This window comes from Vicia villosa, unplaced genomic scaffold (genome assembly GCF_029867415.1).
Source record: "Vicia villosa cultivar HV-30 ecotype Madison, WI unplaced genomic scaffold, Vvil1.0 ctg.002061F_1_1, whole genome shotgun sequence".
Classification (NCBI taxonomy): Eukaryota; Viridiplantae; Streptophyta; class Magnoliopsida; order Fabales; family Fabaceae; genus Vicia; species Vicia villosa.
Genome location: NW_026705825.1, coordinates 246466 through 257309, shown reverse-complemented (window position 1 = coordinate 257309; position 10844 = coordinate 246466). Strand labels below are relative to the sequence as shown.

The window sequence follows — 10844 nt, the reverse complement described above, 5'->3', positions numbered from 1 at the left end:
GAGAAAAGGAACGTTGGTGGGATGAAGTGGAAGTCGACGTTGATTCCGTTCTAATGATGTATGGATCATATGACATTGTTTTAACTGTTGTAATTTCTTAGATCTCTCAGTTTTCTTTATTTTCTTTTGGAAATTTCGATGTATCTTTTAATCAATGTTGATTTTAATCAATGAATGGATGTTTTATCATTACAAATGTTGTTCTGGTTTTCTGAGTTTTGTTTAGTTCCGTATATGCATATACAAAAGTCTTCCGTATGTACATCTACGGAACAAAACAACGTTAAAACAAAAAAGGGTGCTTCCGGAGATGCATCTACGGAAGCACGAGGACATTTTGGTCAATTCGATGGTGCGTAAGAAGATCATGGGGTGAGATGAAAAATTTTCTTCGGTTATGAAGGAAGTTTGGAGTGTACGAGAGATGGTTATGCAAGGTGGTCATATATTTAATTTTTTTACTAGAAATTTTCAGAAATATATCTAAAAAAATATCACTGAATTATTAAATGAAAAATAATTAAAATAAAATTGCTATTAAGTGACTTCATATATAAGTTCATAGCTGTATCAACGAATTAACATTTAAAAAATTCACCATCACATTTTAAACTAAATTTTGACAAATATATAAAATTTGATAATATTTCCAAATAAATAAAATATTTTAAAGTTTTTAGAGATGTGTCCCACTCCATAAAAGAGAAAAAAAAAATTCCCTTTATCGTATGCTTTCGTCGGATCGTATAATAATTTATTATTATTAATTCATGCCTTCAAAGCACGGTTACAAATTTCCTCTTAAGTTTAATTTAATTGAGTAGAAACACTCGATACTTCTTTATTTACAACTTCACCCATTGTATATACAGTGAGAGCAACCCACAATTCCTAACCGTAAGTAGTTGCGGGTTCATTTCGTCATTTCAACCGATCAGAGAAAAATGGTCAACCGCCGCTTTACTCAGGTAACCACCAGCGACGATGATGAAGATGAAACACCTCCACCACCTCAGCAACATTCCAAGCTACGCAAACGGAAGAGAATGAAGCTTATAGACGAAGAAGAAGAAGAAGACAACGACAATAGCGATAACAATAACGACAACGAAGAAGAGAAGGAGGAAGAGAAAAAGGATCCGCCTCAGACTCCAGATGATGCTAAACCAATTGGCGATCCTCTTAGGGTTTCCGGGAAAGGGAGAGGGAGGAAGAGACATTACGAATCGTTCGAATTCGATGGAAATCAATACTATCTCGTAAGTTTCGTAATGCAATTTGATTTCGTGCTTCAATCGCCACAACGCGAATTGTTCTTATTATGTTTTGTTGTTGTTGTTGTTGTTGTTGCTGCAGGAGGATCCTGTTCTTCTTGTTCCTGAGGATAAAGAACAAAAACCCTACGTTGCTATAGTTAAAGTATTTATTCTTTTCCTTACTTGATTAATTGTTTACTTTTGATTAATAATTAGGGCTGAAAGATTGAAAAATTGAAAAATATCATCAGTTTTTGCTGGGGGTAATTAGCATATAGAAAAATTAATTTTACCCTTATCAAAACAGACTTGGATCCTCTCATGCATGCTAAACCCTAAAATGTTGTAGAGGGATGTGAGAGGATCCGAATTCCAAACCCTATTAAGACATATTTGTGATGCATTGATGTTTTAAAGGGTTTTCCTTCGGCCTTGCCTTATCAACAATTGTTGTTTACTCCTTTTGTTTTTCTTGATAAATACATCCTTTGAATCTCGGTGTTTTGATATTGCTCTGCTTTCAGGATATTATACAGTACTTTAGTGGCAGTATAATGGTGGCGGGACAGTGGTTTTATCGTCCGGAAGAAGCTGAAAAGAAAGGCGGTGGGAGCTGGAAATCGTGTGATACAAGGGAACTTTTTTATAGTTTTCACCGGGATGAGGTTCCTGCAGAGTCGGTTATGCATAAGTGTGTGGTGCATTTTGTTCCCTTAAACAAACAGTTTCCGAAACGTAAGCAACATCCTGGCTTTATTGTACAAAAGGTGTATGACACTTTGGAAAGGAAACTCTGGAAGCTGACTGATAAGGACTTTGAAGATGTTAAACAGCAAGAAATTGATGAGCTTGTTCAAAAAACTCAGAAACGCATCGGCGAGCTACTTGACATTGAGCCTGAAGAAGCCCCTCCTGCTGATCAGGAGGAGGTGATGAAAAACAAAAGAAGTTCAAGGAGAAAGAGCATTTCACCCATTGATGTTTCAAGGGAGGAGGAAGGAATTTCAAAGAGTGACCAACATTCAAAGCCCGAAACACCAATGAGTAGTGTAAGTAATAACTCGGAGTATCATCGCATATTAGTGAATTTCAATGCACTAACTGGGAACATAAATCGTGATAAATGGTTGGAGAGGCTGCTTCAACACATTCAGTACATGTGTAATTATGATGAGGGTGTAGAAAAGGGAAAGGGATCAGGAAATGCCGATTCTGATGAAATCAAAAACAAAAACAATGATAAAACTTCAGAAATAGCAAGTGACTGTCAGGACAAGGGTCAGAAGGTATGAAATCTATATGAATTCTATTTTCCTGATTACTATTTTCCCTTTCCTTAAGGAGTATATGAATTCTATCTTTTTCTCTCTTCGCTCTACAGAGTTCCAAGTCTTTTCTGTGGCCAGATGCGGCTGTTTCAGCCATAGTTGCTCTTGAGAAAGCTTCCAATGAGGCCTTTACAATAGATTTTCAGAAGTACAACCAAAAGCTACGACAATTGGATTTTAATCTCAAGGTAAGAAGCTGACATTCTGATACCATTGGAATAACTATTATTGTTATATTTGAGTCATTGAAAAAATTGCATGTTGTTGCTGCATTTTAAGGTGGGACTTTTAATCTTGTATTGTTTTTTGATCATATTATCTATTAAGTAATTAATGTCTAAGAGGTTAAGAGTCTGTAATAAAAGTATTGTCTTTCCATTCATAAAGAAGAAACGATAAATTGGAATGTTGAATGATCATGCTGTTGCATACTAAGTAATTATATTTCTACAAAGCATACTATAATGTTATGTACAGTATCTTTTATGTCATTTGAAAAGAAAGGGAACAAGGAGCAAGCTGTAAATTTTCTCAATCTCTTATTTGTATATTTATTGTCGCCACAACCAATCAATGTCGCAGCACGATGGGTATAAATATAGTGATAATGATTTTGGCTCGAGAAGTCTATTTTTTGTCTTTTACATTTCGTCTCTCTGCAGTAATAAATATGACCTGAATATGTTATTCCATTTATATGTTCTTTGCAGAACAATGCATTGCTAGCACGCCGTCTGCTTAATGGAGAGTTGGAACCTTCTAAAATTTTGAATATGACACCCATTGAATTGAAGGTAAAAGATCTGTCTACACATAGTATTTTTTTTAAATATTCAATGGAACTTATGACTTGTCTGCTGGACGAAATGAAGTTATTCAGTAGATTTTCCACTACTGTCTTCCAATTTAAGATAGCAGCATCTGGTTTTTTGTAAATATCACTAATTTCCTATTTTTCTTTTTTTTGAAATCTTGGCTGATTTCCTATTTATTCGACCTTCTACAGCAGTCTCCGGCATATTCTTCTCCTTTGGTTATATCTTTATCCTAATATAAGAATCTGGAAAATTTGATTGCCCAAGACTCTTTTACTTGTGAAAAATTTGAATTTAATTTGAATTTAATTTGCCCAAGACTCTTCATCCTAATAGAAGATTAAACACCTCTTTCCTTATATCCTCAAAGAAACGTTGATCTCTCGCCTATTGTTGCATATTTGTAGAGGTGCCCTTGTTGGGTGAAGTTGCTTGCATAATATTACTGATTGATGGTAGATGAACTTTCAGCCTTGCAGAAAACATTCACATAGAAACTGTAGTTTTCATTATGCTTGCTTTGTATGTAATTGCTTTTGTAGGTTGTTTCTACTTCTTAAAACATTGACGTAATTAATATAACATAGATAAATTCTCAAAATATTGGAAATGATTCATGATTTTCAGTTGTGCTTTGAGATCATGGCTGTTTATAAAATAATGTTATTTGCCATTTTTCTTTTATTGAAACATCAAGTAATACATGCTCTTCATAATGCAACTATGAATTGAAATTCTAGTACCTCCTGTTCTACTTAAAAGATGCTTTTGAAGTTGTACCAAAAAAAAGATGCTTTTGAAAAGATTAAACTGCCTGTTGATTGTTTGATTTTATACTGTCATCTACTAAATATGAACTTCAGGAGGGTTTGACTGCTGAGGAATTAACCAAGAAGGAGCCTGATGAGAAACAGCACATGCAAGTAAGTTTACCCCACTGCAATTTTATTCTATGCTGTGAAAATCTGCTGACTTCAGCTTTTCCTACCCCCGAAACAGATGACAGATGCCCGCTGCTCAAGATGCCCGGAGTTTAAGGTGGGCCTGAGGGAGATTATCCATGCTGGACACGATGACCGTTATCAGGTTTGCATTTTTTACTTGTTCAAAATTCCAATCGGACCAATGTGTCTTGTAGCTTTACGGCGTGGTTTGATGGCTTGGTGCTCTTCCTTTTCTTCAGCTGGAATGCGTTGCCTGTGGTAATTCCTGGTATGCCTCCCGGGATGAAGTGTCTACACTGACCATAGATACATCAGACTCGAAGAGAACCACGGGCACAGCACCATCGGCCACCGCAAAATTTGAAGATGTTCAGAAGAAGCTGGCGAGCCCCCGTGAATCTGAAAACACGGCTGATGACATCTCTAAGAAAACAGGTGAACCACACGCGCCTGTTTTGGACACCCAGAAATCATTTGGCAAGTCCAGGAAAGATGACAATATCGAGGCCAAAAAAACATGTTGACAAGGAATGATCTATGATGTACTCTTTAGACGTTACAGATTAACTATTTAGGGCAAGGCTGAAAAAACAAAAGACTGCGAATGTAGAGTTTTCCTTCTGTTTGATCATGTTGTGGATAGTGGGGCTTTTGGTTATATAAAGGAGGGTAGTGTTAATTAAATCATAGCAGTAAATTTATTTGAGTTTACTTCGACTCTGTAGTTATCTAAAAAAATAAAAACAGGTGCTTTTAACTTGCTTTGTTTCATTGGAAAATCAGGCAGTGGCATCACTGTCAACAAAATTCAAGTATTTGGTGACACTAAATGTTCAAACTCCTGCAATTAAACATTTAAGTATATGCATAACAGACTGCTAGCTTTTTAATTTTAATGAAAATTTTTACTTTTATATTTCATTCAATTTCCTTGAAACATGGATTGTTACGAACTTGAGTTGAGGCTAGTATTTTTTTTTTCATAATGCAAAAAAAAAACAAATTGATCAATTAATATTTGTGTTCAATTTAATTTAGAATCCTAAAAAATGCACTTAGCAAGACCAAAGATAAATAAGAAACAGTAGACAAACACAGTGGACAAGCCTGTCCTGTTTTGCGGGGCTGTTATGGTCCCACCCTATGTGCTTAGCGAGACGAAGATAAAGGTAAATAAGCACAGGAAACAAAAGAAACACTATAATGGTGTTTGAAATGGAAAGGAAGACATTATCACTGTGTTGTCTCTATCTTCTATTCACCTTCTCGTGTGTGAGAGACAATTTTCAATCCTTCTTCTATCAACCGTTCTTTTTGGCGGCATTTATTTTGCATAACCGCTCTTTCTTTAATACCTTCAAATTCTGCTCAACTTTGAAACAAAATCATTGTGTATTCACCTTCTTTCTACTATTTCACTTCACTATGCTCTTTTCCCTTCCCTTTTTTATTGTTATGGTTTGGTATCATCAAACTGAACTTTACTATTATTGTTACTAATTTCATTCCTATCTTTCTCTTTTCTTTATATAATAGTATTACTTGATTCTGGATTTATTGATGGAACAAGAGTTGAATCTCAATGAAAAGTATTCTGTTAGTCTCAGTCCCAATTCTGTTCTTTCATCTCATCAACATTACTTGAGCATGAAGAACAAAATGGCCACAATATTGGAGGAAAGGGAAAAAATTGAAATTTCAGGTAATATTTCTCATTCTTCATGTCAATCAGATGAAGAAGGTTCAGTTATGACACCTTCTCAGGATTCAGAATTGAGTTCTCAATCTCCATCTGTTTCTGCTTCCTGGACTCGCAGCTTATCAAATAGTTTTATTGAATTATGCATAAATTCAGATGTCTGTGATAAAAAATCGACTGTAGTAGAAGAAGTAGGTTCTGTAAATTCAAAGATGACAAGTGATAACGTTACTAATTCTCCTCTTCAAAAAGTTAAAGTTGAAATACCTCACTCTCACCAACCATATCCATCAGAAAGTGATTGTTCATCAAGAGTGAGTTCAAAAGTCCCATTCACTCCTATCAGAAAAAGGCTAAATCCTTTCACTAAGTCAAAAAAAGTTCCAAGAAACATGGCTTGTCAAAAATCTTTGTTGAATGACTTCTCCAACACAACAAAAGATATCAAGTATTCTAGTCTACCATGTTCACCTCTTCATCTGCATGGTTATCTCAAGTTAAAAAACAAACAAGGACTTCCTTACTTTGAGTTTAAGGTAAATTCTCCCAAAGATGTCTTTGTTGCAAAGACACGGAGACTAGGTACCAGTGCTTTCAATTGGGTATATACCTTTCACTCTTTTGATAATAGAAAGAACAATTATGCAGGTGTTTTGAAATCTAAACATTGTGTCAAAGATTCATCAATGATTGCACAAATGCTAGTTTCCTATAGTTTATGTTCTGAGTTAGAAGGTGGAGTATTTGGAAACTATATGGTGGCAGAATTTGTGTTGTATGATTTTACACACTCAAGAAAAAGTGCTTCATCAAAAAAACCATCTTACAGAAAACAAGATGCTTCTAAGACTCTGAATGCTGCTAGCCTTGAAAGTGCTGCTATTGTATTGCGAATTCCGTTTCATAAGAGAGAAAGTTTGAAATACAAAAGAGGGGATGGAATAAATGGTAAAACAAATTCCATACCAAGTGATATCTCTTCGGTAATAGAGCAGGTGAAGGTGGTATTACCAAGTGGAAACCATGGTATGCCAAGTGCTGAAAGCGAGGGTCCTTCATCGTTACTTGACCGATGGAAACACGGTGGAGGTTGTGACTGTGGTGGTTGGGACATGGCCTGTCCACTTATTGTTTTAGGCAATCCAGGTATTCAATTTCATGAAGATATCCATCTTGTGGAGAAATATCAACCATTTGAACTTTTCTCTCAGCCTCAGGTAAAACATGAACTTCATATGAAGTCTTTCATACACAAGTTCTCAAATTTAATAATCTCTTGATACTTTGATTTTGTGCACAGGGAAGCAAAGAAAGTAGTCCTACCTTTGGCATGAAACTAGTTGAAGAGGGGCAATATGCAGTTGATTTCCATGCAAAATTATCTCCATTACAAGCTTTCTCCATTTCTGTCGCCATTTTACATGGCACATCTGCCTTCCGCGCCACGGGACAGGTGAAAAACCAGCAGTTATCTCAATGCAATTCACTTGAAGAGGAAGTAGAATTTTTTATCAAATCAGTCAAAAAAGAAGAGAAGACAATATCTACAATTCAGAAAATGTGGAGTGTCTAGTGCTGATGCCAGGATCAGGATGATTTGTAACAACAAATATTGTCTATATTGTGATAGGATAGTTAGGGGAAAAGATAAAGATATAGCAATAGGAAATGATGAATATCCTTCCTAGACAAGCAGCCATTTCCATATCTAAATATTCAGAAATTCCAATATGGTCTCTCTAGTTATCACCAACAACATGTTTAGAGTAACATTTAGGTAAGAACCGGATATCATCTGTACGTAATTGCAGAGACTAATCTCTCGAACCGGCTAGATTCCATCCCGGAACCTCTGGTTAAACTGAAATAGATTTATCCTATTTCATCCAAGTACTCTTGGATACAACGCTAATCGCATTTCTCAATTCATAACATAATGCACATTCATATCAGCTTCCAAACTTATATATTAACAAAGGGATCAAGTAGATCAGATTGGAATCCACCTTTCTCATGTTAAGATTTTTAAAACTGTAAAGCTCAACAATTCTTTATATATCAGAAATAAACTTCTTTTAACTACAATGATATCAATTGAATACAAGATATTCGTTTGAAATGTCTGCATATTTACTTACAAAAAAAATAGTGACAAATCTCTAGGATTACACATTGAATACATATATATCACTGCAGGCTCTGATGAGAGAAGAGTTGAGCATAACTTTTATGAATACGGAAAGTAAAATAATCGCTATTGGTGTCGGGGAACTACATTAACACTAGCAATCTTCCTCTCCAACTCTGGCTTGTTGGCTCCTACAAGTTTGTCAATCTCTTGTCCATCTCTAAGAAAAAAGAAAGTTGGTGTGGCTTTAATGTCCCACGATGTGCTAAAGTCCTGCAATATACAAAAGCACATTCAGTTAAATAATGATAATAATAATAACATTACTATGTATCGCGTGACTACTTACAATTAGTTCATCCACATCGATTAATAAGAACATAATGGATGGATAATGCTCTGATAACTCGCAATAATATGGTGCAATCATCTTACAAGGACCACACCATGTTGCACTGAAATTTGCAACGACCTGTTGAACACGAAGTTATAGAATTAATTATTCTACTCGTGAAAAGAAAAAAATGTGACAAGAAATATACTGGAGGAGCTGCGAGCAATTAAAACCTCCTAATCTTGAATCAGAGCATGCATATTGTTAATCATCAACAAGCATCATAGCAAACTAAAACTGCCAATCATATGCATGCATGATAAAAACATGGAAAACTAATAAGGTTCTGTCAAACAGCACAATAAAATGCCAATTGGTCTTGAGACAACATTCAATAGTTTTGTGCTACAAATAAAAAAGACAGTAAAAATTACAATTTTTCCATCTCCCCTTGCTTGTTCTAACTTTTCGTCCCAAGATTCTTTGGTATTAATAAGATGAACCTTCCCAGAAGCAAATTCCACGTGATGAACAGAATCATCATCTTTCACATGAGAGTGAGACTGTAGACATTAGAAATATGAAACTTTCAGCCAATACAATTATTGATGAAAAATGTAAACTGATACATACCAAAGTAAAATCAAATCATTGAGGTTGAGGTCCCACAAAACTTGTAGAACTACCAAAGACAAACATTTTTTTGCATTTAAGGAACTTAAGATAATCAAAAGGAAGAAAAAAAAGAGGGGTCTTGTATGTAAAAAAAGGTGTGTTAGACATCTTAAACGGTTTAAGGACTTCAATGTTCTACCTAATAACTTAAACTCTTAGGAGAATTGGTCTGCACAGAATGTAACAAACATACTCTTTTAATTGTGGATGTTATACTTTACCCACTTGTAAACTTCTATTAGTCATTTTTACTCTTCCATCTACCCATATTTCCAAGTGATGACACATTTGAGATAGATTGACAAAATAAATTATAGGTTCGCCAGGAAATGTTTCTGTCGAATACATCCTATTAAGTAGTTGCATTCCAGTTTATGCGAAAATAAGTTTTTGTGCTATTCAAATACAATGGCTGGAGTTTCTTTCATGTGAATAAGAGGTAAAAGTTTTTGGATCATGGAATCAAACTCTTGCAAATATATAGTAAGACTGACTGCAAGGGACCTTCAATAGGTCCAACCGCTCCCCAAACTCTATCATGGTAAGCGCATTAAATCAATAGGTTGCCATTTTCTAAGTTTCCATGTTATTTTAATCCAAAAAAAGAAAGAAGATTTCCATGTTATTTTACACTCTCACTAGATTGTCTTTTCTTAAGTGTCCTAGTTAAATTGAGAAAATGCTGATATTGTTAGGCTGAATACCATGTCCGGGTTTTGAACCTGAGTGACTTAAATTGACAAAATGTTGATATTGTTAGGCAGAATACCATTGCTATTACATCCTATCATCATGGGTATTAATTATGACTAGTTGTTTTTACATTGTCTTCCTCTCTATCTATACTCACAGTTCAAGTTCAAGGTATGCATGATGCTATTGTCATATGAATGATGAGAGACTATGCATTTTGTTAAGAGTTTATGACATAACCATAAATCATACATATTCTGACCTTAACCACACAGTTTCCCATGTAATTGTTTGGAAGCCACAAGTTGTTGAATGAAGTGAAAACTGCAAGCATAAAAACAACCAACATAAGCACAAAACATTTCTGAAATTCAATTGTATGAAAAATTAAAAAAAAAAAACACCTAGGCAATATTTAGGAGGATGATGATATAATCAATATAAATAATTATTGAAGATGCTTATTTAGACATGATTATTCTTAATAAAGAAATTAAAACCGATACAATAAGGATGATGGGAATCAAAATCAATGAAATAAAAGGGAGGAGGATTTAAGGTATGAAATTGAAAAAGAAACTCACCGTTAATTTTTGTAAATTAGGTTAATCTGCAATGAATGAATCGTTGAATTTTGGGGAGGGACACAACTATATTTCAATTTGAATGCAACAATGGATATTTTATATTCAAGATTTCCCTTTCTTTCTTCCTGTTTACGTCAATGTTCAACATTATTGTGTTTTCTTTCAGGTCTATAATAATATTTTAAGAAAAGTTTATTGTTTTTAATTAATCAATATTTTAGTATTAATAGTAGTGAAATGGAAGGTTGTATTGTAGCTATCTCGTGTGAAATGAAATAATACGAAACTTCAACTGTAATTCATTTTAGATAATTGTGTAATGAATGGTTGGTGAAGTGTGAACTTACAATAACGAGACTCTCATTTTTGACCATTTCAGACGACC

General features: G+C 34.6%; 3 protein-coding genes across 4 annotated transcripts; 2 read left to right on the top strand and 1 right to left on the bottom strand.

The window, feature by feature from the left end:
- The first annotated feature begins 809 nt into the window (after positions 1 to 809).
- Positions 810 to 7773, top strand: LOC131637651 (uncharacterized). Of its 2 annotated transcripts, XM_058908255.1 has the most exons (10): positions 810 to 1259; positions 1357 to 1419; positions 1781 to 2542; positions 2638 to 2772; positions 3295 to 3378; positions 4263 to 4322; positions 4399 to 4485; positions 4583 to 6578; positions 6691 to 7259; positions 7343 to 7773. In XM_058908255.1, the coding sequence occupies exons 1-8, from the start codon at positions 945 to 947 to the stop codon at positions 4865 to 4867; spliced, it is 1791 nt and encodes a 596-aa protein (XP_058764238.1). In that variant the 5' UTR covers positions 810 to 944; the 3' UTR covers positions 4868 to 6578; positions 6691 to 7259; positions 7343 to 7773. The 2 variants fall into 2 exon arrangements, with proteins under 2 accessions (XP_058764238.1, XP_058764237.1); XM_058908254.1 differs by having other exon boundaries at positions 4583 to 7259.
- LOC131637658 (uncharacterized) lies at positions 5904 to 7615 on the top strand. The gene is made up of 2 exons (XM_058908264.1): positions 5904 to 7259; positions 7343 to 7615. Exons 1-2 carry the CDS (start codon positions 5904 to 5906, stop codon positions 7613 to 7615), a joined length of 1629 nt encoding a protein of 542 aa, XP_058764247.1.
- Positions 7774 to 8064: 291 nt separating the features above from the next.
- On the bottom strand, positions 8065 to 10638 carry LOC131637652 (thioredoxin H9-like). The gene is made up of 5 exons (XM_058908257.1): positions 10457 to 10638; positions 10135 to 10196; positions 8939 to 9067; positions 8520 to 8642; positions 8065 to 8443 (listed from the first exon to the last, which is right to left on the bottom strand). Exons 2-5 carry the CDS (start codon positions 10153 to 10155, stop codon positions 8297 to 8299), a joined length of 420 nt encoding a protein of 139 aa, XP_058764240.1. The 5' UTR covers positions 10156 to 10196; positions 10457 to 10638; the 3' UTR covers positions 8065 to 8296.
- Positions 10639 to 10844: the final 206 nt, after the last annotated feature.

Bases quoted from the DNA above. Each gene is read 5' to 3' on its own strand.
- LOC131637651 (XM_058908255.1), top strand. From the start codon at position 945: ATGGTCAACCGCCGCTTTACTCAGGTAACCACCAGCGACGATGATGAA. The intron at 4,323-4,398 runs GTAAGTTTACCC...CCCCCGAAACAG, and splicing joins ATGAGAAACAGCACATGCAA to ATGACAGATGCCCGCTGCTC. The intron at 4,486-4,582 runs GTTTGCATTTTT...CCTTTTCTTCAG, and splicing joins GACACGATGACCGTTATCAG to CTGGAATGCGTTGCCTGTGG.
- LOC131637652 (XM_058908257.1), bottom strand. From the start codon at position 10,155: ATGGGAAACTGTGTGGTTAAG. The intron at 9,068-10,134 runs GTCAGAATATGT...TAATGTCTACAG, and splicing joins TGGGAAACTGTGTGGTTAAG to TCTCACTCTCATGTGAAAGA. The intron at 8,643-8,938 runs GTAATTTTTACT...CGTGTTCAACAG, and splicing joins CAAGGGGAGATGGAAAAATT to GTCGTTGCAAATTTCAGTGC.
- LOC131637658 (XM_058908264.1), top strand. From the start codon at position 5,904: ATGGAACAAGAGTTGAATCTCAATGAAAAGTATTCTGTTAGTCTCAGT. The intron at 7,260-7,342 runs GTAAAACATGAA...TTTTGTGCACAG, and splicing joins AACTTTTCTCTCAGCCTCAG to GGAAGCAAAGAAAGTAGTCC.